General features: G+C 63.5%; 1 protein-coding gene across 6 annotated transcripts; it reads right to left on the bottom strand.

The window, feature by feature from the left end:
* Positions 1–415: 415 nt before the first annotated feature.
* On the bottom strand, positions 416–26,698 carry TEAD3 (TEA domain transcription factor 3). Of its 6 annotated transcripts, none has more exons than XM_074850487.1 (14): positions 26,541–26,698; positions 14,115–14,368; positions 10,973–11,037; positions 9,060–9,122; positions 8,866–8,928; positions 6,314–6,325; positions 5,828–5,965; positions 5,552–5,595; positions 5,384–5,445; positions 4,881–5,014; positions 4,570–4,743; positions 4,243–4,383; positions 3,865–4,017; positions 416–3,208 (listed from the first exon to the last, which is right to left on the bottom strand). In XM_074850487.1, exons 2-14 carry the CDS (start codon positions 14,248–14,250, stop codon positions 3,095–3,097), a joined length of 1,299 nt encoding a protein of 432 aa, XP_074706588.1. In that variant the 5' UTR covers positions 14,251–14,368; positions 26,541–26,698; the 3' UTR covers positions 416–3,094. The 6 variants fall into 6 exon arrangements, with proteins under 6 accessions (XP_074706588.1, XP_074706587.1, XP_074706590.1 ...); XM_074850486.1 differs by having other exon boundaries at positions 4,881–4,984; positions 26,541–26,674; XM_074850489.1 differs by lacking the exon at positions 8,866–8,928.
* Positions 26,699–27,999: the final 1,301 nt, after the last annotated feature.

Below are 27,999 nucleotides of genomic sequence, written 5' to 3'. Positions count from 1 at the left end.
CCCCTGGTTCTGGGAGGGGGTGGGGTGTGAGGAATAACCAGGGCACTGCGACCGAGGGGTATTTTGTCCTGGTAGGACAGACTCAGCCCTCCGTCACCTGATGCTGGTGGGGGCAAGGATGCGACCCCCCCCCCCCCAAAATATGTGTCCCTGAACCCAGTGATGCTGCGGGGAAGGGCAGGGACGCGTTTGCCGTGGGGTCGGCTAACCCAGCGGTCACCTTTCCCAAGCAAACCCATCGCCGGCGCTGCAAACCACAGCAAAACACTGCTGGATGTGGCATCCGAATGCCCAGAGCTGGGGTCTGAGCTGGAGAAGCACTACCCAGCCAAGGGGCTCTGTGGGGCATAGCAGCCCTCACAGGCTGTCGAAGAAATCCCCCATGAAATAAAAAAAATAACAAGTTCAGAAGCGCTTGAGCCAACCCATGAACAAATAATTTTAATGGTTTTTTTCAGCAGACCGTAGTTTTCTCGGAGCTCCACAGTCTCCTCTCTTTGAAGTTGGACAGATACAGTAAACACAACAAATATATGATACAACCCATCACAGCTGGATTAAAAAAAAAATACACAAAAAATATAATACATAAAAAAATGGATTTTTAACATTGTGGACTGACACAGCTCTAAAAATGGTGATTGTAACCCTGGTAAGCTTTACAAAGTCTTTAAAAAAATAAAACAGTACTTCATGTGAAATTCATAAATACACTGGAGGAGAACGGAGGGGCTGGGGGGGTTGAGAAAGTGTCTCTGGGATCGTGGCTAAACCCTGGCCGGGGGCGTTGGGGGCACCAGGCAGCGTGTGCGTGGGGTGCGGGTGGGCGCCCCGGGGCTGGGTGCAGGCGGGATGGAGGGATGCAGGGATGGAGGGAGGGATGGAGGCACAAACCGGTCCAGTTAACGAAGAGCTTCGTCCCCCGGCGGGGCCAGGAGCAGGGACACCTGTGTTTTATGGCGGGGAAGTTTTGAATTGTCATTCCCAGAGTTTTAGATCAGTGAGTGGAAATGGAAGAAAGAAAAAGAAACACGAAACAACAAACATGCTACAGAGAAGAACTCGGCCGGGCGGCCCTGGCACAGCCCTGGGATGGGATGCTGGTGCTTTTCCCTGGATTTTTCCGTCTCTTTTCCCCCTGCTCTGGTCACCCTTGCTTGCCACGGCCGCCTCCATCCAGCCCCACCGCTGAGCCCCAGCCCGGGTGCGGGGATGGCTCTGCCCCGTCCCGCGGGGATGGGTGGCTTCTCCCGGCAGCGAGAGGTCGAAGTCCCCGCGCCTCGCGGGACACGTGGCATCATGACGGCAGCCAAGGCCCTTTCCTGAGCTCTGGGGCTGTTCCTGCTCCTCCACACCCGGCAGCACCGAGCCTAAACCCCTCGTCTACCCACTCCAGCACCCCTCAAACCACTCCTGCCCTCCCACAGCACCTGGCTCTGCACCTCCCGCTGCCTTCGCTCCCCCACCGGCACAGGAAACCCACCCAGACCTGCCCATCTTGGGCTCCCCAGGTCCCTGCCAGCCCCCTGCCACCCTGCTCCGTGCCACCGCCACCAAACCCAACTTCTGTCCCTCTGCGTCCCTCCTGCGCCCTGGGGATGCTCGCCCCGGGGTCTGCCCTTGCAGCCACAGCCTCAGGACCGGGCACGCTGCCTTGGCTTATTTTGGGCTGCAGCCACAAAAATACCTCCATGCAGACCCGGTGCCCTGTCCTGGTGCCTGTCCTGTCCTCTGTCCCCTCTCTGTCCTCTCTGTCCCAAACTCTGCCCACTCGCAGCCTGGCCCTGCATTGCACCATGTGCTTCCCCCAGCACAAGCCGCCTCCCCGGCCGCTTCCCGCGGGATGCCGGCGAGTCGGCCGGAGCAGCTGTGGGGAGCAGCTGAAATCAAAACAGTCAACACAGAAAAAAGGCAAAAAAGGTGAAAAAAAAAAAAAAAAAAGATGGAAAATGTACATATGCAAAGTAAATCAGGCAAATCCACCCTCACTGTTTTCTCCTTGTTACTCCTCCGCAAGCGACCACGGGGGGGGTACGTTTAGCCTGGGCCACCCCCAAGTGCAATCCCGGAAAGCACACGCAGAGCTCAGGGGATCCCACCGCCATGTAAAAACCAGCCTCCCGTCTGCAGCGACCCCAGAGAGACGGAGACAGCCCAAGCCTTCCCTACACAAGCCGGCTCCCCGTACCCGGCACTTTTGCCGCGCGGCTCCGACCCCACAAACTCAACCGCGTCACCTCCTCCAGTCACCGGCACGGTGGGGTGGCAGGGGAGCCAGTCCCGGACACCACAGAGGGGCATAATCCTGATTACAAGCATGGTGTCTTTTTAAAAAGTATTAAAAACCACTTTAATTTAAAAAAAAGGAAAAAAAAATGAGCCATAAAAAAATGGTTTGCATCGTCGATGCCCTCCTGCCTTCGGCACCGCCGGCTCCCGGTGCGCCGGCTGGACACGGAGAAGGAGCATCCCGGGTGCCAGTCCCCGGGGGGGTGGCAGAATCCTCCCCCCACCCCCCACCGCCCTGCCCTGCCCTGCTCCTACCTGCTCCCACCTCGGCACCTCCGTCCCCACGTCCCCGCCGCCACCCGGGCTCCGCCGGGCAGTACCGGTGCCGCGGCCGCTGCCACGCCGATCGGATTCGGACCAGACCCGGCACGTCGCCGCGTCCTCCAGCCCATCCGTGCTCGCTCCTCTCCGCTCAGGACCGTGAGCGAGGCGGGGGGTGAAAGGAGGGGTCGTCCTCTGCTCCGACATCCCGCTGCTGGCGGCGGCACGGCGGGCTCCCGGCCTTCATCGGCGACACCGAGGGCCGGTCTCTCCCCATCCAGCGCCGGACGCGGGTTTCCTTTCTCCCTACGCTTCCTTTCCCATTCTTCTTTTTTTTTTTTTATTTATTTAAAAAAAAAAAAGAAACTGTTCCTAAGTAGAAAACATCTGCGATCGCAAGTCAGTCTTTTTTGGCTATTTTCTTCCTCCTCCTCCTCCTCTCTTCAAATGACTTCTCACGAGGCGACGGGCACGGGCGGCTTTTCTGCACGGCCCCCTCCCTCCCCTGCGCACCCCTCGTGCCCCGGCCCGTCCCCGAGGGCCCCTAGTCCTTGACCAACTTGTACACGTGGTGCTGGGCGCCGTGCTCGCTGGTGGAGACCTCGAAAACGAAGGCTATGCAGAGCAAGGTTTCCTGGGTATCCCTGTTCGTAACAACCTGCGGCAGAGCAGAGAGCGCATTAGGAGGGGCCGTGCCCACGGGGAGACGCTGTTATTGGGAGACTTGCACAGGCAAGGGCACAGCCACTTTATTTGCAGCGTCAAGATTTGCTCCCTGTAATTCAGGGGGTTGCACAGGCACAGCCAATTTAATGGCACCACCAAAAATTTGCTACCCAATTCTTGGGGGGTAACACGGGCTCAGGCACAGCCACTTTATTTGCACCATCAAGATTTGCTCCCTGTAATTCGGGTGGTTGCACAGGCTCAGGCACAGCCAATTTAATGGCACCACCAAAAATTTGTTACCCAATTTTCGAGGGGTTGCACGGGCTCAGGCACAGCCAATTTAATGGCACCCCTAAAAATTTGCTACCCATTATTTGGGAGACTTGCACAGGCAAGGGCACAGCCACTTGCACCATCGAGATTTGCCCCCTGTTCATCAGGGGGTTGCATGGGCTCAGGCACAGGCATTTTAATTGCAACATGAAAAAATTGCTACCCAATTTTTGGGGGGTTGCGTGGGCTCAGGCCATTTGCACTGCCAAGGCTGGGTGCCCCGGGGCTGGGCAGTACCCAGCAGGGCTGGCAGGGTCGATGCAAGTGTGGGCTCCTGGTGGGAAACACTCCCTGGAAAGGGAGGGGAGGTACCTGCAGGATGGTGAAATTCTCCAGGACGCTGTTCATCATGTACTTCTCCGGGAGGTGCTTGAGTTTGTGGATGAAGTTGATCATGTACTCGCACATGGGAGACCGGTGGATGCGGTAGACGAACCGGCCGTTCTCCAGCCGCGCGTACTCTGTCTGCGGGGGACAGCGGGGTGAGCAGCCACCCCGTGGGAGCTCAAACACCACAGGGGACGTGGGCATGGGTGGGTGGTGGCCAGCTGGGACATGGGGATGTCCTCTCCGCTCCATCCAGGCATGCACCCATATGTCCTACACCCAGCTCTGGGGCTTTCTCCATCCCGGGACCCGCTGGGGACCCGATTCCCACCCCTTCCCGATGCAGTGGGGCGTGGGACTCACCTCCACCTTCTCCACGACCTGCTTCCCAAAGGAGCACACCTTGGTGGAGACCGTGATGGTCATGTTCTCTGCGCTGCTGTACTGGCTGCTGACACCGTAGAAAGTCCCCGGCCCGTCCTGGATCGTGCTGTTCAGGTCCGCCTGGAGAGATGAGAGTGGGGAGAGGGTCCCATGAGGTGCCACCGTACCCAGCTCTCGATGGGGATGGGGGAAACTGGTTTACGGAGCTGCCCAGCATGCTCCCGCTCTGCCAGCGGCATGCCCAACCTGCAACGAGCCCGTGGCTTGAGGCCAACCCTCCCCATCCTCATCCTCCCAGCACCGTACCCAAAATTTGACGAGGAAGAAGGAGTTCTGGGGCCCACGCTCATAGAGCTCCTTGAGGCCACCTTTCTTCTCGGGGAACTTGTCATAGATCTGGCGGATGTCCACGGCCTCCAGCAGCGGATCGCTGTACGAGGGGTTCGTCTGGCCGATGTGCACGAAGAGGTGTTTGCTGTACTGTAAGGACCGGGGTGGGGGGGGGAGGCGGGAAATAAAAAAAAAAAAAAGAGAGGTCAGATGAAAGCAAGATGCCGCCAAGCACAGGGATGGGCACCGTCCCACCCGGGTGGTGGGGACATGGAGGGGACCGTTACCGTTTCGGCGTCCCGCGGCACCTCCATGAAGGCGGAGTACTCGAGGAGCCGGAGCTTGGCGGAGGCGATGGTGCGGTCCTGCCAGACCGGCACGGCCGAGGCGGCTGGCGGGAGCGGAGCCAAGGGCTCGTAACCTGGGGTTTGGGGTTGGGGGGGTGGTACAGGGTGTGGGGGGGCAGCCGTGAGCTGGGGCGAGCTCCCCCCGCACCGCCGCGGCTCTGCTGTCCTTACCACATCCCCCACCCTCCCGTATCGCCCAGCACTGGGGTTTTCCCACCGGGTGGCCAAGACATGGGATGTGCCAGTCCCGCTCCTGGGTGGACACAGCTGGGAGCAGCAGAGTCCTGCTCACAGTGGGGCTTTTTGCTGGGTTTAAACCCAGTTTTTTCCCCTGGCAGCGCTGGTGGGTGGCACTGTGGGTGGGAGGGTGGCACGGGACAGGGGATAAATAGGACTTAATAGGGGGGCAGGGTCCCCTGCAAGGGGGCAAGGACAGCACTTACTGGCTAGTGATGGAGGCATGGGTGGCTGGATGGGGTAAGCTGGTTGTGCAAACGGTTTAATGCTGGAAAGCAAAGAGCATCGTTAGGTTAATGAAGCCCAGGTCACCCCAGCCCCTTGCCAAGGGGGGGTCCTGCCTGGCACCGGGCAGTGGAGGGGTCTGTACTTACTCCTGAGAGGGTCCAGGCTGTCCTGGGATAGGCCCACTCCAAAACTGGGGGAACAGCACAGGGAAGAGTCAGAGGCTTCTGACCCCCCCCCCTAAATTCCCCTCCTCACCTGCTGCAAACCACAGGGAGCCCCCAAAGCCCCCCCTGCATTGCCACCAGGGCGGCGGGTGGCCATTGAACATCCCCCTCCCTGTCCCTGTGCAGCTTGTGCATGGGGATCCGTGTCCCCCCCAACTCTGGAGTGTCCCCACATGGGGGGCGCGGGGCTGTCCTCACCCTGGGGGCAGCAGAGAAGACGGCCTGAGGAAGAGGAGGGGGGGGGCTGAGCTTGTTCTGCAGGACGCTGGCCGACACGATCTGCGCGGAGGACATGGAAGCCATGCTCTGCAGAGCCTTATCCTTCGAGACCTGGTCCTGGGGGGGACAGAAGGGAGATGAGGGTTACAGGGACAGACTGACACCCCCCCCACACCCCCAATCCAAATGTGCTTGGCAGGTTTTGCGAAGCTCGGAGACGGTCATGCAGCTTGGCCAAGGGGCCAGGGCAGGTGGATGCCCGCCCCCCCCCCCCCAAATACACCCATGTTAATTAATGTTTGAAGCTTGCAAATGTCCCCTGGGCAAGAGCTGCCGGGTCTGGAAGGTGTCCCTGCTCCCCCGGGGATGCAAAGGGTTTGTCCCTTCCACAGGAGGGGGCAAAAGGCAACAGGGAACGAAAGACAACGGGGAACAAAAGGCATCGCAAACTCAAGCTCAACTTACCAAGTTCATGGCCTGTCCACAAAAGAAAGGAAAAAAAAAAGGTTAGAGCATTGTGGGAGCCTGCGGGCACTGTGTGCACCCCCCTGAGCTGGGTATTCCCCACCCCGGCTCATCACCGCAGCCTGATTTGGGGAGCGAACCCCTCGACCTGACTGGTCACTGGGGGATGAACGTGGTGGGCACCGATGCCCAGGCTTAATCCCACCAGGAACAGGATGCCAAAGCCCTCCACTATTTTAGGGGGTTGCTGTGGCGAGCCAGGCCTGCGCCTTTATTGGCTTTTCAATATCCTTTAGAGCTTTTAATGTATTTTACAACCTCCTCAGCAGCCCCCAAGGCCTTCAGCCAGGGCATGGAGAGGAAGAGTCGCCCAGCTCCTGCGCCGGGATGTCGGCACCAGCTCCCCTCTAGGCACCCCAAGGAAGACCCTGGGCACAACCCCCCTGTGCCCTGTGTGCATTTACAGAGGAGACCAATTATTTCTCCTTTTCCCCTTTTGCTCCAGAGGTCACAGCAGCACTGGGCAGGAGCGGAGGGCTCTGAGGTCTTTCCCCGGGGCCAGGCTGCTCCTCCAGCTGCATCACCAGGACGCTGGTCCCATCGCACACCCTCTGTTTTCCCTCTGAACCTTCCTCAGGGATCGATCGCTTCATTTATTCTCACCTGGGGCAGGGCAGGAGTGTGGGCATGTAGCCACACGCTGGGCAGCACTAACGTGCACATGACTGCAGCTTAAAAATACATATATTGCTCACAGAAGGGAGTTTCCATTCAACAGGACAAGCACTGGGTGAGGGCAGAGAGCTGCATGCGCTGGGCTTTGCCTCCAAGTATGACTGGGAAAGGATGTTTTGAATCCACAGGGCTTTGGGGGAATCTCTGCCCCGGCTGTTACCTGCCAGATTCCTGCAGGCAGCGTGGCTGGGGATGGAGAGCACAGCCCCGGACACTGGCCGCCAGCCCCGGGCCTCTGGGGTCACTCCTGCCTCTAACTCCCCCTTTCCCTGTGCTGTGCAGCAAGGAAAGCCTATTTTATTTTATTTTTTTGTGCAAAGGCTTCTGCTGTTGCTGACCCTGCTTCCCCCCACCTCCCTGGCTGACCCCTCCTGGGGTTGGGAGCTGGGTTTAAGACGTACAAGCCCAGAGGAGCCTCCCAAAATAGTTTTGGGTGCCCTCTCCCAGTTTCTCCCAGCAGACCAAACCCTCCAGGGTGAGGGAGCCTTCCTGGCACTCCACTCGTGGGCACCAGGGTCCCTGCTGAAGGGCTTTGGAGGGCACAGCATGAGCCAGAGCTTGTTAAAGCTTTGGGGACCAAAATGCCAGCGCCAGCTCTGACGGTGGCCCCTGCTGCCAGCCTCAGTGCTGGAGACCTGGACACAGCACCAGGACAGGGGGACAGGGACACGGGGAGCTGGCAATGTTTTGGGGACCTTGAGGTCACAGCAGGGACCTGAGAAGTTTTCTGGGCCCCCACACCCTCAGCAAGGCAGCAGGTCCCCCCTGGATCCTGCCCAAGGAGATGCTCCCCAGTGTGACAGTGCAGGGATTAACCCAGGAGCATCCCGGGCTGCACAGCCCAGCCTGGAGCTGGCTGTCCCCAACGGGCAGTCGTGCAGTGGGGACCGCTCTGTCCCCCACCTTGCACTGTCTGGGTCCAACCCGAGCAGGGCTCAGTCCTTCGGCGATGTCCCCAGTCCTGCCCACACCCTCCCCATCATCACCCTCCCCACCACCGCCATGAAGCTCGGTGGGAATGGTTACGGAAGGGTTAGTCGGGCTCCAGTTAGGAGGAAGGAAGGAAAGAAAAGCCAACCAGAGAAAAGAGGATGATCCAGTTTCTCCTCGCTCGGCTCCCTTGGCCCCTGGAACCACGGGCTGCCCCGGCACCGCTGTGCCCCCTCCCCGGCAGCACGGCCCCATCGGGACCCGCTGCCGCCCACACCCCTGAGGTGCCACCTGGGCTGTACTGGCACCCTGGTGCATCACAACCCACCGGGCTGGTAGCCCACAGGGACTCCCGGGACCCCCTGTTTCTGCCCACAGCTCACCAGCACCCGTCACGAGCAGGGCCAGGTCTCAGGTTGGGGTGGGGCGACCCTTTGCACCCCTTGCTTGAACCTCACTTTGCCTCACTGGCTGCTCTGGGGGGTCCTTCCCCTCCTGAAAGAACCCCTGATGGCCTGAGAGAGGGGGCAGCCCTCGTGCATCACAGGAGGAGGGTTTAAGCCCCCCTTTCCCCATGGCGGAGTCCTTGCCTGGGTGAAAGGAGGGGATTTGGCACCCAAATTCACCCTCCTGGGGGTGAGGGAAGGGCTCTGGTGCCCCCCACCCAGCCTTCGAGCTGGACCCCCCTCCTCGCACTTCTCTCTGGGCATCCCACAACGATGCCTCTAAAAACCATCTGGTCCCAGGAGCCAAGGAAGGGGGAAGAAAAAAAACGACCAAAAAAGAGAGGTAATAAAAGAAAGCAAGCGGCACACCGCAGAGCCGAGTGCGTTAGTCGTCAGCGGGCGGGGGGGCCAGGCAGGGCCGGGCGGGGGGGACACGCGTACCTTCAGCTTGGACTGAATCTCACGAGATTTCCGTCGGGCAAGAACCTGCAAGTGGCTAGAGACCTGCAGAGAGAGAGCAGAAGGAGAGGGGGAACAGCAGAGCCGTCAACCAGAGGAAAGGAGGAGGAAGGAGAGGGGCTGCCCATGCTCACAGAGACACCGCCGCGGACACCTGGGCAAGGGCGCCAACGTACCTTGATGCCAACCTGGTACTCCCGCACCTTCTTCCGAGCTAGAACCTGTATGTGGCTGGACACCTAGCGCCCGCCACGCCGTTCGGAAAGGAAAATACAGAGAGCGTGAAGATATGGTTCCCCCTGCAAGGTGGGATGTTGTCCCCCGGGGAAGGGAGCGTGGAGAAAGGGCGGGGGGGGAGCGCACGGGGCGGTGGGGGCGATGCTCCTGGAGATGCTGAGGGTCCTGCGCCCGCCGCGAGCTGGAGGGAGGAAAATCAGGGGGACCCCGGTGCTGCGCTGATTGAGTGATGCTGGTTTTGTGCCCCTGCCCCGGTTGGGGTGAAGCTCCTCCTGCTGCAGTTGGGGGGGTCCGTGTTTACCATCTCTTGGGGCTTCCTGGACAGACAGACACCCCCCCCGGGGCCCTGTGAGCACAATGAGCTGCTGCTTGTGCAGAGCGCTGGGGGTACGGCCCGGCTGGTTTGGGGTGTCCCCGGGTTACCCAAGGGAGATCCAGGACGGACCCATTCATCCTCCCAGGGCTCCTGCTGATTTTGCAGGTGGGAAAGGTAAGAAAAGGGTTTTTTCTTGTGTGTCTAGACCTCTATAAGAGCAGGATCCAAAGAAAAGGGGCTGATGTACAGGCAGGAAAGGCGTGGTGTGCTGGGGTGCCTGCCCCGAGCCCCTGGCAGGGTGGGGGTCCCTGCACCCACCGGGCACCGGGGCTGATTTTGGCGAGATCCTTCTCCCACCAGCACCAGGCTGTCCAAGAAGGGACTCCAGGCTGTCCAGGACACGACTGCACAGAGGGGACAATGCCACATGCGCTCTCCCCTGTGCCCTTCCTGAGTACCCCCAGAGCATTGCTACATCCTTCCCCCCATGGAGGGGGGGCCCAGGGCATCCAGTAAAGGCTTTAAGCCAGAAATAAAGCGCCGCTTAGCACTGGTCTGAACACAAGGACGGTGGCATCAGTCCCGGACGGATGTCCCCCCCCAGTTCCTGGGGACCCAAGTCCCTCCCTTGCGGGGACTCATGGCAGGGAACCGTCCCAACGTAAGTGTCCCCATGCCCCAAACCCATCCGTCCCCCCGCAGTGGGAGATGCTCCCGCTCCCCAGCATCCTGGGCCACCAGCTCGGCCAGGTGGCACAGCTCCTGGCCAGGGGCCACCATGGAGGGGAGGGAAGAGCCCCCGGACGCGTGACAGATGGATGTGTCCCACAGACGCTGCAGCAGCCCGCTCCTTGGACAGGTTTGGTCCCTGGCACGAGGACGCAGCGAGGGTTCACAGCTGGGATGGATGCGACCCTGCCCACACACTGTGCAGGCAAAGGGGGACGGCTGCCTGCTCCCTGCCCTGCCGGCATCCCTGACTGCACGCTGCCTGCCCCAGCATCCAACCTTGCAGGGCAGCGAGGCCGGGGCAAAGGCTCTGCGGTATCTCCGGGCCCCCCAGGACCAGCACCACAGCCTGGCCCCTTGCTCTCAGCCCAGGGAGTTTTGGGGGTGCCCTCACCGTGGCGTCTGGCCCAAAGCGGCATAAAACCCGGCACGGCGCAGAGCTGGGATTCCCGCTCCAGATCCGGGTGGAGCAGCAGAGAGATGCACACAGACACACGCACTGCTCGGGTGGAGATTTCAAGGGCTCCTGACACCCATGGGGTGACCCCAGCCAGGCGGGGGGGGGGGTCTGGCTGCTGGCTGCCCCCACACCCCGAATTCCAGGGTATCCCCAGAGCAGGGACAGACCAGCCCGAGGGTGTTTGTGCTCGCAGACGAAGCTTCTCGCAGAGGATGAGGGTCCTGCTGGCAGCTCCAGGAGGGGACACAGAGGATGGGCGACGCAGATGGACACCCGCTCCCCCCACGGGCTTACCTGGCACCCCTCCTCCCGCCCCCCCCAAGCCCTCCCAAGAGAAAAAGCCTCACCTGCTTCCTCGTCCGTGTTTTCCCCGTCCGCAGCTTGATGTACCGGGCTATCAGTTCATTACGACCTGCCAGCAGAGCCAAGGGGTCAGCCCCTGGGAAACAGGGGGGCCAGGGGCATCAGCCCCAAAAGGCACCTCCGCCCCCCGCCCCCCCCCATCCTGCCCGGCCTGATGCTGCTGGTCCTTAACGAGGCCGGTCCTTAATGAGGCTGGTCCCTAATGAGGGAGGCACTGCCAGGAGATGGCGCTGCCATGACAGCTGTCCCGCCCGAGGGGACATCAGGGTGGCCTGAGGGGACATGGGGGTGGCCAGCCCCCCCACCAGGCCAGCAGGACCCACCTCGTGGCCCCCACCCACCGGGTTTGGCTACCCGCAGACACAGGGGGCTCAGAGGGGGGTGACAGCCCCCAAGGACCCCCGCCACAGTGGTGTCCCCAAACACGGGCAACCACGAACCCCCCACCAAAAGCCATCCCAGCTGGAGCACCCCCAGGGGGGCCGATCAACCCGCAGCACCTCCCACGGGGGTCCTGGGGTGCCCCCCTGGCACCCCGCTTCCCGTTTGCAAGCCGTGCTGGCCTTTCCACCAGTATTTCCTAACGTCCTGGGTCTAATTCGAAGCAGAAGTTGCTTTTGCGCCACATTTTAGGGGCCAGCTGTGGCCAATCTACGTTCAAACGTCAGAGCAGCTGGGAGCTTTCTTCTCCCGGCCCCGGCCCCGGCCCCCCCGCCGCCGCGCCCCCCGCGCACGGGGGCGGCCAGGCACGCCAGATTTATTTTAATGGACCAGATGGTCGCGGTTGGAACTTGTCGAAATGCCCTTGGAGCGGGTTTCGGCTTTAAAAAAAAAAAACTAAAAAAAAAAAAAAATACACTCACACACACCCCCTCTCTTCCACCCCAGCCGGCCCCCTCCCAGCCCTGGAGCAACTGGGCCCTCCTGGAGCAGGGGGACACATGGGGACAGACAGGGCCAGGTGCTGCGGGGGGACGGGGCTGCGCCTTGGGGTGCCCACGCCAGGCAGGAGCTGGTGGGTGGGCGGCTGGGTCCACACTGCGGGTCCTGGAAATGGGGGGGCACCCCTTGCATGGCGAGCACAGCACCCCGGTGCCACCCCGAAGCTCTGAGCTCCTGTCACGCCCAGCCTGCGTAGGCTCCTTGGCATCATTAGCTCCTAACGAGGGTCGGGTCCCCAAGGGTGTCCTTTAAGCCCAGGTGAGATGATGCCCGCAGCAGGGTGCTGTCGAGGGGTGCGGGCAGAGGGGACCCGGGTGCTGAACCCCAGCTTGGGGGTTCGATTTCACCCAGCACCGCAGCATCCTCCTTTGCACACCCCGCTCCTGAGTCCCATCCTCTCCCTCCCCAGACCCAGCCGGTGGGAAAGAAATATGGGAAAGAAATATGGGAAAGAAATGCGGGTGCTTTCATGCACCCCAGTGGGGCAGTGCCAGCCCAGCACCCAGCATCTCCTGCACCCATCCTGCCTCACACCACCTCGCAGCCACCGCCCTGGGCTGCCCCCTCGCAGCCTCCCCGCAGCCGTCCCCGTGCCCGCGCACCCTGTCCCCTGTCCCCCATGATTCACCCGGCCCGTGCCATTCCCTCCGAGAGGGCACGTCCTCCTCCAAATTACCACATTCTCCAAATTCCTCTCCCCTGACACCACCACGTGAACCAGTTGGATGGGCTGGGTTAAAAATAACCCGGCGGGCAGCGAGCAAGAGCGGGGGCCAGCGTGCCCAACCCGGCCCCCCAGCTCCCACCTGCTTCGCCACCCCCGCCCCACTGGCATCGGTGGAGGCACGACATGGTGCGGCCATGGGCATCCCATGGGACCCCCCCAAAAAAAAAGGGGGGGTGGTGGGGAGCAGCGGCACCGTCACACCTTTGTGTCAGATGCCAGAGTCACCTGTGCCGCCGGTGGCCCTGGGGGTCCCCGGTAAGCTCAGCACTGCCGGCTGGGGGTCCGGGGGGTCCCGGTGGAGGGGATGTTGGGGAGGGTGGGGGGAGATGAAAGGAGGCCAGCGGGGGCCGCTGCCTCTTTAAGCAGCTGCCAGATGTCTCCGAAAGGCTGGAAAAACCGGTCGGGGCTCGGCCTGCTGCGCAGGGCCAGGCTCCCGGCGGCACTTCAGCTATTCCCGGAGAAATCCAAAAAATGCACCCGCTTGGGAAGCCCTGTGCTCCCCCCTGGCCACCAGCCCCAACGCCCTGGGTTGGGAGCCCCGGCAAGCGGGGTGGCACAGGGAGCTGGCATGGGGATGGCGGCACGGTGCTCGCTGCAAAGCCTCGGCCCCTTTGCCCCTCTCGACCGGCAGCACGTGAGCCATTGCGGGTGACGGCAGCATCCTGGGCGGGGGTATTTTGGAGGCTGGGGACGGAGGTGCTGGTCTCGGTCCCTTTGTCACCGCAGGGTAATGGTAATGGGGCAACCTGTCCCCAGCTCTGAGGTCACCGGCCTGGGGTGACATCATGGGAGGTGGAGGGGAGGAGGGACCAGCCCTTATCCCGGCAGGGATGAGGACACCATGGCACCTTCCGCCACTCTTTGGTGGCACCACACACCCCGCGCCAGCTTCACCCCATGCCTGCATCATCCATCCTCATCCTCTTCCTCCCAGTTGCAGGGAACCACCCAAAGTTGTTTCGGGACACACCAGGACTTAGGCTGAGACCCACCCCAAACTCATTGCACCAATGGGGCTGACCAGCCCCGCTGCTGCCACCAAAAGCTGAGTCCAGTGCCGGTGGCTCGGGGTGGGCAGGTCTCCTCGCCACCAGGTCCATTTGGGGAAGGTTTGGGGAGGCACACGGGAGCAGGAGGGCTGGCGCTGGCCCCGCAGTCCTGCGCCTGCTCCCTGCCTGCTCCCTGCCTGCACCCTGCCTGCACCCGCTCCCTGCCTGACAACTTCACCAAACCAGTCGGTCCGGCAGGGCAGAGAGAGGGAGGGAGCGGGGAGAGCCAGCGCGGAGGGAGGGGACGTGGGTCCCTGCCACCTCCTGGTCCGGCGCCGAGATGCACCCGGGGAAGCTACTTTCAGGGTTGGGGGGGTGCTCGAGGGCGACGCCCCGCTGTGAGTTTGGGGCAGGAGGTTTTACTTCACCCCCAATCGCCCCATCCTGGCCGCTGCCTCCATCACTCACCGTACATCTTGCCCTCATCCGAGAGGATGATTTTCCGCCGGCCGCAGGGGGGGTAGATCGCCAGCGCCTCCTGGAAGCTCTGCTCGATGTCCGGACTCCACACGCCCTCGGCATCATTGTCCAGACTCTTGTCCATGCCGTCCTGGCCATCTTCCCGCCCCTCCCCGGGGCTGCCGCTGGCGTTCCAGCTGTTGGACGCTATGGTGCTGGCTGCTCTGGGCTCCGACCCCGAGCCCCCACGGACACGCGACAACCTGTGGGGACACAGGGGACACCCGTTAGACCCTTGCTGGGGGGCATGGGGCTGCAGTGACAGCACGATCCTGGCCCTGTCCCCAGTTGCACCCGGGGGCTGCCACCAGCATCCTGGTGTGGGGCATCAGGGACGCAAATGGGTTTTCCTTGGGGGCAGAGCCATAACTGCCACGAGCACCCCCAAATCCGAGCCACGAATGACCACCCAAGGTCCACCCAAATAAAAGTTTGGGAAGAAAACAGCCCAGATACTGCATTATCTGTATGAGGTGCCCACGGGTGACACCTCGGGACGGGGTGACAGCAGCCCCGCAGCCTGTGAGCCCCCCCACTAACACCCATTGCCACTCCTCGGGCGAGCCGGCCCTAAAACCACCCCCCAGCCCCAAAAATCCCCGCTCCTCCGCCGCGTTTGGCAAAGGCAGCGCCGGGATTTGACGGGAGACGCTGGGCGGCTCCAAGCCAGACCCCACTAATGGGAACCAGGTGGCCAGAGCCCTCCGGCAGCCCTACCCCTGGCACCAGGAGAGGCCCCCCGCCCCGAGGATGCTCGGCCAGGGCCCGGGGCGCTCCCTGGCTGGTGGGTCATGCTGGGGAGCCTTCAACCCTCCTCCTCCTCCTCTTCCCTTTGCCCAGCTCTCGGCGCAGTGTTTTGCAATAACATGTTTGGCGGCAGCTGCCGGCGGTGGGAGCGGAGAGGTGTCTCCTGCTCCGCCACGCTTCCCGGACGGGCTGGGAGTGTACAAAGGTCTCCAGCGCAGACATCTCCTTTTAAAGGAACTGTAGCAACCCGCTGGCTCAAGCGCGCTGCAAGGCCTTCTTTTTTTTTTTTTTTTTTCCTTTTATAAAAAAAGAAACTTCCCCCCCCCCCCCCCCCCTACACCCCCGCCCCGCTCCCCATCTCTCTCTCCCTCGTCGTGATGTGATGTCAGCCCCTCCGGGTCCCCGCCGCCCGCCCCTGCCCGCCGTCCCCCCCGCCCGCCGCTCCCCCTCTTGCCGAGCACTGTGGCCAAATAAGGAGAACTGGATTGTAGGATCGAGCCAGCCGGCCAAGGGAGGGATGGCGGCAGCGGTGTCAGACGGGCCCGTGGCACCCCGAGTCCCGCAGCACCCCGAGTCCCGCAGCACCCCCCCCGTCCCAAGTCCTGTGACACCCCGAATCCGGCGGCATCCCGGCTGTGCCTGCTGCCGGGGTGCTCCGCAGGGCAGCCCCCGGGACGGATGTGTTGTCCAAACCCAGCGGAGTGTCGGGGATGGGAGGGCGGCGGGACACCGGGACGAGGAGCCGGGCAGGGACGGCGAGGGTGGCATGTGGGAACAGCCCTGGTGGGACCCCCCCAATGCACCCCCCCCGCAGCCCAGTGAGCACAGCAGGGCTCTGTCCCAGTGCGGTGCTGATAATGGGGTGTGCAGCTGCCCCGGCTGCACCCTGGCAGCCCAAGACCCCCCCAGACACAGGGGAACCAGAGACCCCCCAGCTGCACCACAGCAGCCCAAGACCCCGCAGCCCCCAGCCCCCCCCAGTCCTGCAGTGCCCCCAGAGCCCCCAGTGGCCTGGGACCCCACGGCAGCCCCATGGCAGCCCAAAGACCCCCCCAGCCTCGAGATCCCACCGTGGCCTGAGACCCCCCAGCCCTGCGCCAGCCCGGGACCCAGCAGCATCCCGGGACCCCACGGGGCAGCCATCAGCTCACCCCACGAGGAAAAAGCCCCAAAAGCTGGTGCCGGGGGGTGGCTTTGCAGGGACTCACCAGACCCCCTGCGCTCCCCGACTGACGGGTGATTTTGGGGCCAAGGATGAAGCTATAGGGCTGAGAGCAAATCCATAGGGCTGGCTGCACCACTGCAGGCAGGATCCTGGAACCAGCAGCGTGACCAGTGCCCTGGGTCACCGTCCCCACTGCCCGCACAGGCAGGGTGCTGGCTGCCCGCACACCCTGCCTGCGGCACACGTCCCCCCCTCCCCAGGAGCTCCCCAGTCCCCCAGCACCCCCAGCCCCTTCCCACCCCATCCCCAGCAGGGAAACCCCAGCCCAGCCTTTTCAGGGAAGCCGGGAGAGGAGGGAGGGTGACGCTGGGGCCTCGGCCAAGGTGCGAGGAAGCAACTCCTCCTCCTCCTCCTCCTCCTCCTCCTCCTCCTCCTCCTCCTCCTCCTCCACCGAACCTGCTTTTGGCCAGGCCAAGACATTGGATTTCCTGGAGGGAGGGTGCAAGGCACCGCGCTGACGCAAGGCACGGCCGAGCGCCGCGCTCCACCCAACCCTTACAAAACACCAACAACAGGAGCAATTAGGAAACCGGCATGGCTGGCCGGCCTGCGGAGGGACCGCTGGCCAGACCTGCTCTGGGCAGGGAGGGGACTGGACCTGCCGGAAAACGTGTCACCAGCTCCTGCCTCCGGCTGCTCCCCAGGGACCAGGGGGAGAAGCCCCCACCCACAGCACGGGCATCTCTGTGGGGTTTGGGGACCCCAGGACCACCGATCTGTGGTGGGGATGCTGCCCCCCTGTGAGGATGCTCAACCCCCGTGAGCAGGGATGCTCGCTGGCACCCATGCCAGGAGGGGAGACCCTGCACCCAGCTTGCTCACCCCACTGCACCCTGTCTTCGTGGGGTGCCACGCTCCAGCTCGAGGCTTTAGAGGGTGCTGGAGGGGGGCTGCACCCCTGCGAGGTCCCCCAGCGGGTGTGGGAAGGGTGTCTGCAGCGAGCAGGGGAGGATGGTGCCAGGGCAGCCCTTATCTCCCCACAAGGCCAAGGCTGCGCCAGGAGACAGGGACAACGTTCCCACGGGCTCGCAGAGCTCGGGCCTGGCACCGAGGGGGGGGCAGGGGGGGCACAAGGGAGACCCGGGGCTTGTGCGGGCAGGAGGGCTGCAGGCAGCTGCCTGCTCAGCGAGAGCTGCTTGGGGCTGGAGAGCCTGGAAAAGGAACGAGAAGCCTCTTGAAACCCTACAAAAGCGAAGAGGAGGGTTGCAAAGAGGGGAGGGGTGCTCAGGAGATGGGTGTTTTCTGGTGGGTGAGGGGAAGGAAATATTTTGGAGGCAGCGGCTGTGGTCAGAGCGGCGCGGTGGGTACCCTGCTGGGGCCGGGAGTGGGTGCCGAGGTCAGGAGCAGGGTGCTGCTGGGACCAGCACAACCAGCTGCGATAGGGATCGGGTCGGGGGTGTGGGGGGGAGAGCACTCAGGGCTGGGAGCATGGGGCCATCCCTGCTCAGAGCCGAGGGCTGTGGGGCTCACAAAGCCCCCGGGCATGGGGCAGCACCCTGTCCCCATCCCTGTCCCATGCCACCGAGCTGGGGGGAACAGTGTGTTCCTCTTCCCCAGTGTTCTCAGCCCCAAAAGTGCTCCCCCATCTCGTGCACCACGAGGCACGGCCCCGGCACCCCCAAACCCCTGTGTCCCGGCTGCTCCGGGGTGCACAGCAAAGAACCGGGGTCTGCCCAAAGCAGCGGGGTGATGCCCTGCCTGGTCGAGCACCCCGACATGCCACCCTGCCCTGCCTTGCCCAGTGTCACAGCACAGCCACCAACGCCTCTTGACAAGCTCCTCGCTGGCCCTGGCCACCCCTGCCCTCCCGCTGGCCCCACGGCCGGTGGCAGTGTCACCTCTCCCTGGGTGCAGCCGCTCTCTGAAAACTTGGGGGGGTGGCTATTGCCACAGCACCCCCTCAAACCGCCCGGGATGTGGGTCACAACCACCAGCATCTGCTGCACAAGGGGACCTGCAGCACAGTGTGTCCCCAGTTGACACCATCTGGAGGGACAAGGTGTGGAGCAGAGCGGCCCCAAGGTCCCCTCCTTACCCCGGGGCTCCCCCGACCCACTGCAGGGCAGCACCAGCACCCCATGGGATGATCCCCTACGGTGCTGGGGGCCAGCAGACCCTCAAAGGTTGGGGGGCAGGGGTCTGGCTGCATCCCAGCTCCATCCTGCCTTCCCATGCAGGGGGCCCGGGGCGATCCAGCCCTCCTCCCTGCCCCCCCCCGCACCCAGACCCCACGGCGAAAGGATAAAAGTTCACGGACAAGCCCGGGCAGGCGCGGCACAGCGCGGTGCTCAGCCTCGCACCGGCACAGGCGAAGCGCCGCCGCCCGCGGCAGCCCCGGCGGGGGGACGCGCGAAGCCACCGTCACCCCCTCCCCATCACCGGGACCGGTGGCACCCACGCCCCGGGGGTGATGGGGGAGAGGACCCCCTCATCCTCCCTGGTGCTGGGCATGCAGCCCCTTACTGGGGCCAGCTCGGGAAGCCACCCTGGCCCCACTGCCACGGTGAGGTCCCTGGGGACTCCTGTGGGGACACAGAAAGGGGCTGCTCGGTCACACCGCAGGCTCTGCAAGACCCCAAACGAGCAAACCCCCAAAGCCCAGGCTCCCAGACACCCCAGCTCCTCCCCACACCCCTTCCCAGCACATTGGGGCCCAGCGAGCACATGGCTGGGGGTCTGACAGCAGGCAGCAAGTTGTAGGCAGGCCGAGGCCTTCGTTAAGGTGCTCCTCGTTTGGAGCAGGGGTCGTTAACGAGCTCCTTGTTTCAGGCAGGGGAGCGCTGGCCGGGGGCTGTGTCCCCCAGAGACACGGCTGGGAACGGGGCTGGGAGAAACGCTACCCGCACCATTGACACGGCTCCAGAGAGCCCTTCAAACCAAACCCAAAAGCCTTGGGGCTCCCGGGGGACCCCCACAAGGCCACGAGACGCCAGGGAAGACGCTGCCCCATCTGCTGCCAACCCCAGAGCTGTGCACAGAGCCCGGACGCTCTTGGCTTGGCTGAGCACGACCCTACAGCACTTTTCTCGCAATAGCCAAGTGCTTTTCGCAGGAAACCCGTCCTGTATCCCTGGCAGCTCGCCCAGAGACCCTTCAGAAACGCCCTGCCCCATGTCCTGCCCCAGACCCTGCCCCGCTCCCGCGGGGGACACCATCCCAGCTGGCACACGGCCACCCTGGGGACAACCAGCACCCATCGAAGCGGGCAACAGCGGCCGAGCGAGACCCAGCTCGGCGGGGAGGGAGGTGGAAGGAGGTTTGTTTACATCGCACTCCTCTTCCAAACAGCTCTCGGACTGCGGTGAGGGATTCCCCGGCTTGGGAAGGGAAGGGCGGCTGCTCTGCTCCCTCCCACCCAGGTTTGAACCTCCCTGCCAGGGAGAACCGGCCACCTTCTCCCCAAAAGGACCCCCGGTGCAGGCTGGGGAGCCGGGCGGTGGCAGAGCCCCCTGTGCACCAGGCCGGCTCCTCGTGAGACAACCCGACTAATTTCCTCCCCTCTATCGCTTCCTGTCCCTTCCGGCTTGGCGGGCGGCTCAGGAAGCAATCGGAGCTGGGAAACCGCAGGAGGCCACGTGGCAGCATCCCACCGGGGTCCGTGGAGCTGCCAGGGCCACCCCGGGCACATGCCCCCCAGCTCCGGCCAGACCCCCACACAGCCAAAGGGTCCCCCAGTTTCCAGCGAAGCCCCGAGCCCCCAGCCGGCAGGGATGCAGCTGGTCCTTGCTCAGTGGCACAAGGCTGAGGGATGCTCAGACCCCTCGTCCCAAAAGGCTGCGGGCGAACAAGGAGGAAACTTGAGCGAATTGCCACGAGAAAATTCGGGCAGGGAGGAGGGAGGGGATGAGGCAAAGCCCAGGGCACAGCCCGAGATGCTCCCTCCTAACGGCAGAACCGTGGGCGTGCAAACCAACTCCATCTCCTCCTCTTCCTCCAGCCCTGGCAGGGTGGCAGAGCTGGGTTTCGGCTGCTGGAGGTCCTGAGCCGGTTTTGTTCAAGCCTCCAGGCTCAAGACCTAAGGGCAGGGGACAGACGGACACTGTAACCCAGCTGCTTCCCTCCCTGGCCCAATTACGGCCGCCCTGCCCAGCCAGGATGGGGCGTTTCACCCAGCAGCGCATAAATAGAAAGCTTTTGCAGCATTAATTGCTCTCTGCGTTATGAAACGAGCTGGATGGAAACAACAGGGTTGAAGTCGCCTGCCAGGGATGGGCCACTGCCACGGCCGTCCTGTGACGCCCCCAGCATCGGTGGCCCGTGGCACAGCCAGCGCTGGGCATGGCACCCGCTGGGGACCATTGAATTCGCTTTGCTCCTGAGCCAAAATACGCCCATCCCGGGATGTCTCCCACCAAACATCCCCTGTGGATGAGCTCGGGGAAGCCACCGTGTCCCGAATATCCACAAATTCCCAGCACCGCTTGTCCCAAGGGAAAGCCAAGGGTCTTAGTGGCCAAGGAAGCCCCGGGGAAGCCCAGAGCCAGGTAGCCCCGTGCCTGCAGTGGGACGGTGTCACAGGCACCCTGCCAGCCCTCAGACCCGCTCCTGGGAGGAGAAATGCCTCCACGGAGGAGTTTTGGGCGCTGCTGACCCCATTTTATGCCATTGCAGCAGGGCCAGGGAAAACATCTTCCGGGGGACGCCGGCTGCCAGGCGAGGAGGAGGAGGAGGAAGGTTGCAATGCATTTCACACCCACCCCCGGCCGCCTCCACCCCCGCGAAACCCAACCCTGCCCGGGGAGCAGCTGCACCCGCTGCCCGCGCCGCAGCACCCGCCGGCGCCCGGGGCCAGCACCACCGCGCTGCCGGCTGAGCGAGCAGGAGAAACCCAGCAGGGTGGGGGGGTGCAAGAGTTGATCCCCCCCCAGGCACCCCCAAGGCGGTGGGGGGCTGTCAAATATTACTGTCCCAGCTAAGACACAGATGTATGTCCCTGGTTGCCACAGTCTGGGGTAAAATGTGACACGGCGATGCCACTTGGCCACTGTCACCCCGGCGAGGAGGCACGCTTGCCAGCCCTCCTGCCGTGAGCTTAAGCGCCAAGCTGAGCTCCTGTATTTAATGATCCTGCAGGTAGGCGCTGCCCCGCACAAACCACAATGGCGATTTATTCCCAGAAAGGGATATTTTGGTTTAACACCATTTTACTGTGCGCTGTCGGCTGGGCGAGCAAACCCTCGTGCACGCCCGGAGCGCGCCGGGTGCCCCGTGGCAGAGCGTCGCCTTGTCCCAGCACCTCTCGCTGCCCGAGCTGAGAGCTGGAAACGGGCACAGCGACTCCCGCTCCTGCAGATTGAAAAATTGCTCTGGAATCCTCAGGGAGGAAAGTTGCTAAAAATACACGAAGGCAGTATTCTTGGTAAAAGAAGGAGCTCCAACAACAAGCGTGGTCCAAGAGTGCTGGAGAGCCCGGCACAGCGCGCTAGCCCCCTGCCCGGCACGCTGATATCCAAACATCAGCGCCGGACCCTGACCCTCCGCTCCCGTGATGCCGCCCGGGCAAGGCTGTGAGCGGGGCACAGTGGCCACCCCATGTGAGAGCCGGTGCCCAAACTCATGCCATAGATGAGCACAGGCACCAGCGAGCACCAAGCAAGCAGCAAGCGAGCCTCAGGCGAGCCCCCTGCCCAACTCGTCCACCAAACACGTGGGCAAGAAGCCGGGCAGGGAAAAAGCAGGGTCTTGCACCAGACTTTTTCTCCTGGACTGCGAAGCACCCGGATTTTCTTGCTAATAAAAACCCGACGCTCGCTTGGGTTGGGGGCTCGCGTGTGGGTGTGCTTTTTCCTAAACCCGAATTGCCTAAGCCGGGGTGGGGGGGAAGGCAGGAGCTGGCTGCCTCTGGGGGAAGGGCGGGCGGCGAGGAGCTGGCATGGGAACGGCAGCCCATCCTCCACGCACGCCGCGCCGCTCCGCGTCTGTAAACTTTGAACATCTTCCGGAGAGAAGTTAGTGGCTATTGTGAACAGCTGGATCTAATTTTACGAGGAGCGAGGAGGAGACAGTCGTGGGGAAATAATAAGGCTTGGCGCTCCCAGGCGAGCATCCCCGAGCCCGGCCAGCCCTCCTGCCTCCACTGCACCCCACCGGGGGGGGGCGGCCATGGGGAAACTGAGGCACGGAGCAGCGCAGGGCTCAACCGCGTCCTGGGTAACGCAAACCGGGAGTCCAGCACCTGGGGGGGGCCTCGCCCCTGTGTGTGTCCCCAGATCTGTCGCTCCTCCAGCAGCGGTGGCTCTTCCCCATGGTGGAAAGCCGGGCTGCGGATGTGGGGCCACCTCCTTGACCCACGGGAGTATCTTCAGAGCCGGGGACCCCCGGCGCTCGCTCTCAATACTCGTGGGCACCACGGCGCGACACATCGCTCTGGCCGGCTGCTTCCCGCGAGGCTCTGCCCACCTCCTAAAATTAGCTCCAGCTTTGGCCTCCCATCCCTGGCCACCCCCCGCAGCCGGGGGAGCTCTGCCAGCACACGCTCCGGGTCTGTCCCGATCCCCCCGCAGCGGGGAGGGGGAAGGGGATAAACCAGCCTCCTCCATCGCTTGCATCTCGCGAGCCAGCCGCGAGCCACCTGCGAGCAAGCATTTCCCAGCGTTATTTCTGACAGGGTGCAGCCCCGAAGTCACCTTCTGTGCCTCTGGCTTGTAAGATGATGGCCGAGGATGAGCTCCAGGTCGGCTTTAGGCAGCTGAGACCCAGCACATCTCGTGACACAGCCAGTGCCCAGCTGGAAGGCGGTGGAGCGAGTGGTGGGTTTTGGTGCCGCTGCTGCCTCGTGGCACGTAACGGGGGACGCTGGGCACATCGGAGCGCTGCACCCGTTCGGGACCAGGTGAGGGGACATGCTCCGGTGGGATTTGCACCGCCGGGATGGGACATGCTTCGTGCAATCTCGTGTTTCTGCGGCCCCTTTGCCCACAGGATCCCACTGGCTGTGCCAACACAGAGCCCTGCGCGAACGCCGGCCCTGCAGGGCCACCAGCTGCCACCCCCAGGGATGAGACCGTGGGATTCACGGCCTGTCACCTCCAAAAGGCTCAGCCACACGTGTTCACCACGAAACCCTGCAACGAGCTGCACAGGAAGCCCAAAACAGCGCCCGGCACCGTGTTACCCCCCTGCTTCCCACTGCCGCAGGCAGGCGAGCGGCCAACTGGCCCCGTGAGGAGGTTTTGCCGGGGCCCCTTGCTCCCATTTCACAGGCGGGGAAAACCGAAGCACCGGGAGTTGTAGCGGCATGTCCAGACCCGCAGCAGGATCCGGCCACGCGTTATCGCAGAGCTGGGGGGGGGGGGGGGCCACTCCTGCCGCGTGCCCACTGCAGGCTGGTGCAGGGCACGGCCCCGCCGGCTCACCCCATCATTACCTCCCCTCCCTCCCTCCCTCCAAAAAAACATTTCATAAGCCGCCACGTGACGGTGGCAATAGCGAACGCCCACGCGCTTCAGGTGCTGCCCCGACCGCAACACGCAGGTGCCTGGGCTCGGCCGCCGCGGCCCCCGGCACGCTCCCGGCCCGGGCACCGACCCCAGATAACACCTCAGACACATGGCTGAGAAGCTCAGAGCATGCTCTGGCCACCCAGCAAAGCCCCCGGGGAGGGGAGCTCCCAAAATCAAAGGTATTTGGTTATATCCCATCCACCAGCAGCACCCAAGGTGGTGCAAGCATGGCAGCCCCGCCAGCCCCTTGCAATTGCCGTCAAGGATTTAATAAGAGAGAGAAGCTCCCAGAAATGGGACTTTTTTTGGACAGCATCCGTCCCATCCTTTGACAGACGGAGGGATCCCCACCCCACAAAGAGCCCCAGGATGGCTTTTGCCACACAAACCCCGGCAGCACCCTTGGTTAGGGCTCTCCAGCCCGTTCTCCTCTCTTCCCCGCCATCCTCCGCTCCCACAGACAGAAGAGGTACTAAACCAGGAAAACACGTTTTTTTTCCCCCGCAAACAGCCCCAAATTGCCCATTTCCCCCCTTTTCCAGCCGCTGCTTGCCCGCACCACTCCCGCCACTGAGCTCACCTGCCACCGGCCTTGTGCTCGCTGCGTGTTTGACGGGAGCTGCGCGGTTACTCGCTCTTTAATACATTAATTATAGCTGATTACCACTGCCACCCCCACCTCCCCAGAGCTGTGACCTGCTCACACACCACCGGGAACAGGCTCCTTCCTTCGGCACGGTGCTGGGGCCACCAGGATTCACCTCCCGACCCGCTCGGTGGTGGCAAGACGGGGATTAAATAGCGATTAAAAGATGCTGTTTCTGGTATCGTGATAAATAGCGACCGTGTGTCACGGGAAACAGATGCGAGTCCCTTTTATTGAGGGATGTGGAGGCTGGAGGGGGTTTTGCTTTGCAGGAGGGGGATGTTGGAGGTGGGATGGCTGCTGGAGGGTTTGTCTCTGCACCCCCTTGCCCCCCAGAATGCCCCAGTGGAAGCATCACCCCGCTCTAAGCCAAGCCCTGACGCTGCAATCGCCCCGGTTGGGACGAGGGTCCTCAAAATACCCGGGTGCTGCTTACACAAGGCGGCTGAGGCCCGTTGCGGAGCCCGCCGCTTTCAACGGGTTATTTTTGTTAGAAAAGCCAGTGCGGTGCCAGCTGCACGCCGACCCCAGGGAGGGAGTTGGGTGCCTGAAGTCCCTGAGGGATGGGAACATCCCCCCGTGTCACCCAGCTGGGAGGGGGCAGCAGCTCACCCCACACCCGTCCGCAGTCCCTTCCCATGGGAATGCAAACCCAAACAGGGCCAAATCCAGCACCTTCTCCCAACAGGACACTCGTGCCCGTCCTCTCTAGTGGGGAAGTGCCGGGAACACCGCTAGGGCAGCGCCGCGGTGACCGTCACCTGCCCCACCACCCCCCACCCATTTCTCCCCAGGCTTTGCCGCTGGGTGACCTTGGCGAGCCCTCACCCCCCCCCTCTGCTTTGGGGACCCTCTTCCTCCCATCCCACAGGGAAATGACCCACCACGACAACCCACCCCAAAAGCTGGGTGCAGGGAAAGGCTTTGGGGCCGTGGAGGCCCCCAGGGCCGGCGCGTGCTTGGAGGGGAGTCTCCAGCCTGGCAGACCCCAAATTCTCCACCCATCGTTGTGAGCACCCCAAAACCAGGGCAGGGGGGTGACAGCCCCGCTGGCAGGGCCCCCCAGGGTGGCCGGGTAGTGCCAAAGCCCTGACTCACGGCACGCACGTACCCGCGCGGGGTAAAGCGATAGGAGGGGAGAGAGGACGCCGGAGCCCAAAATACCCCGGCGCGCCTGACACCGGAGATTATCGCTTCGCCGGTGGGACGGTCGCCCGGCCCAGCTCGCCCCAGCTTCCCACAAAGCACCAAAAACCCCCCAAAACCTCTGCCCTCGCCTTTTCTCCCACCACCCCGTGCCAGCCACCCAACAGCAATAAGGGGCTGCAGGGTGCCTGCTGTCCCAGCAGGGCCTGCGGTACCATTCCCAGCTGGTTTCTCCCCAAAATATGGTTTTTTTTCTCAGCCGGTACAGGCCAAACGCGTTGCATAGGGCCTGAGCGGTTTTGGGGGGCGGAGGCGGGCGGCACTGCGAGGGCTTGGCCTTATTTTCCTTCCAAGGGGGTTAGGGGGAAAAAAAACAACCCCAAACCCAAGAAGGGTGTAAAAATAAAATAATAATAATAATAAAGATGACACACTGCTGAAAATTATACATCTAATTGCTGCCTCGTTAGCAATGCGCCCCTATGACGAGGCACAAAGTGTTTAGCATACAGTCAGCGTATGGTCATCCCCTACATGCGTGTGACACACATGTAACGTGACACGCGTGTGGCCCCCACACCCCACCCGGGACACCCTCCCCCCGCGCTGGTTCCCCGGGGGGGGGGGGGGGGGATTCGGCCGGGGCCAGGAGGCAGACGGGGCGGTTTATCGCTTTATATAACGCCTGGCGCCCGCGCCCGACGTATGGGCTATACGGTACACAAGGCCTCTTTGTAACCCTATAGCCCGCGCCCGCCGCGCACCCCGGGGATGCGCCGCAGCGGGGGGGACCCAGTGGAGGGGCCGGGAGGGGGTGGTGGTGTGGGGGGGTGGGGGCAGAGCAGCCCCGACGGGGTGGGAGCCTGCGGACCCAACGGGGAGGGCGTTGGGGACATCTTGGGGACACCCCGGCTGTGCCCCTCCACACACACACCCGCCATCGGGGGCCGTCGGGGGGGGGGGAGAAGCGGGGGAGCCCCCGGGGGGAGGAACCGGGCTGTCGGGGGGAGCGGCGGGGGCTGGTGTGACCCCCCCCACCCCCCGCTGGGGCTCGGTGCAGCCGGAGGGCTGCGGGCCGGGAGGAAGGAGGCGCCGGAGGAGGAGGAGGAGGAGGAGGAGGAGGAGGAGGAGGGAGGGGGGTTGGGAGTCGCTTCCCGGCGAGCCCTTACCTGCTCCGTGCTTCGGAGGGGCTGGGCCGGCCGCGGGTGCCGGGACCGGGACCGGGCCGGGGCCGGGCCGGGGCCGGGGCCGGGGCCGGGGCCGGGCCGGGGAGGGCGGCAGGAATGCGGGGAGCGCGGCGGGCTCCCGGGTCCGCGCACGGAGCCAGGCGCAGGGACGGGAAAGTTTATGCAAGGGAGGAGCAGAAAGTTGGGAGTCAATCAGGAGGCGGCGGGGCCGGGCCGGCCCTCCTCCCTCCTCCCGCTGCCCTCCTCCTCCTCCCCGGCCCTCCCTCCTCCCTCCCTCCTGCCACCCGGCCGACCCTCCCTCCCTCCTTCCCTCCCTCCCCGCCCGCACCCCCGGGGCGGCGGCCGCGCTCCTCGACGGGGCAGCGCGGACGCGGGGCTTCCCCTCCGCCGGGAGGGTGTTTTCTTTTTAGGAAAAGGCAGCCCTGGAGCCCGGCTCGGACCCGGCCCGAGCTCTGGGAGCGCCCTCTAGGAGCCTTCCTCACTCTCCTCTTCCTCCTCCTTCTCCGGCCCGCAGCCCCGGGGTGCAGCCCCGGGCCGGGGCATGAAGGTGCTGCTGTACCGTCCCGTCACCAGCCAGCCAGGGTCCCCCGTGCACACCTTCATCTCCTTCTGCACATCTTCATTGCCCTCTGCACACCTTCGTCCTCCTCCGCATGTCCTCACCCCCCTGCGCTCACCTTCATCCCTGGCTCACCTTCATCCTTCTGCTCATCTTCATCCCTGTGCTCACCTTCAACCCCTTCCACACACCTCCATTGTCCTCTGCACACCCTCATGCCTTGCCACACACCTTCATCCCCCTCCTCATCCCCACCCTCACACCCTCGTTCCCCTCCAAACACCTTCATCCCCCTCCTCATCCCCACCCTCCAAACACCTTCATCCCCCTCCTCATCCCCACCCTCACACCCTCATTCTCCTCCAAACACCTTCATCCCCCTCCTCATCCCCACCCTCCAAACACCTTCATCCCCTTCCTCATCCCCATCCTCACACCTTTGTTCGCCTCCAAACACCTTCATCCCCCTACTCATCCCAACCCTCACACCTTCATCCCCCTCCTCATCCTCACCTCCAAACACCTTCATCCCCCTCCTCATCCTCTCACTGTCATCCCCCCTCCAAACACCTTCATCCCCCTCCTCATCCCCACCCTCCAAACACCTTCACCCCCCTCCTCATCCCCATCCTCACACCCTTGTTCCCCTCCAAACACCTTTGTCCCCCTCCTCACCCCCCCCACACCCCCCCAGCCCCCCGCACCCCACAGACTCCCCGTCTCTCCCGCACACCCACCCCGCGGTGCCCAGGACGGGGATCCCAGCCCACGCCGTTGCCATTTCCCTGGGGAACCGAGCCAGGAGCCAGGCCGCGGTCATTTCCTCGGAGCGAGCCGAGGGGTGGTAACGCGCTAAGCCGCAGCCGGCTGATCGCATGCGAG

This window comes from Strix aluco, chromosome 25, assembly GCF_031877795.1.
Source record: "Strix aluco isolate bStrAlu1 chromosome 25, bStrAlu1.hap1, whole genome shotgun sequence".
Classification (NCBI taxonomy): domain Eukaryota; kingdom Metazoa; phylum Chordata; class Aves; order Strigiformes; family Strigidae; genus Strix; species Strix aluco.
Note: the sequence above shows the minus strand (reverse complement) of the source record. Positions and strands in the feature narration are given on the sequence as shown.

Bases quoted from the DNA above. Each gene is read 5' to 3' on its own strand.
- TEAD3 (XM_074850487.1), bottom strand. From the start codon at position 14,250: ATGGACAAGAGTCTGGACAATGATGCCGAGGGCGTGTGGAGTCCGGAC. The intron at 8,929-9,059 runs GTACGTTGGCGC...CTCTCTCTGCAG, and splicing joins AGTACCAGGTTGGCATCAAG to GTCTCTAGCCACTTGCAGGT. The intron at 5,596-5,827 runs GTGAGGACAGCC...CTGTTCCCCCAG, and splicing joins TCTTCTCTGCTGCCCCCAGG to TTTTGGAGTGGGCCTATCCC.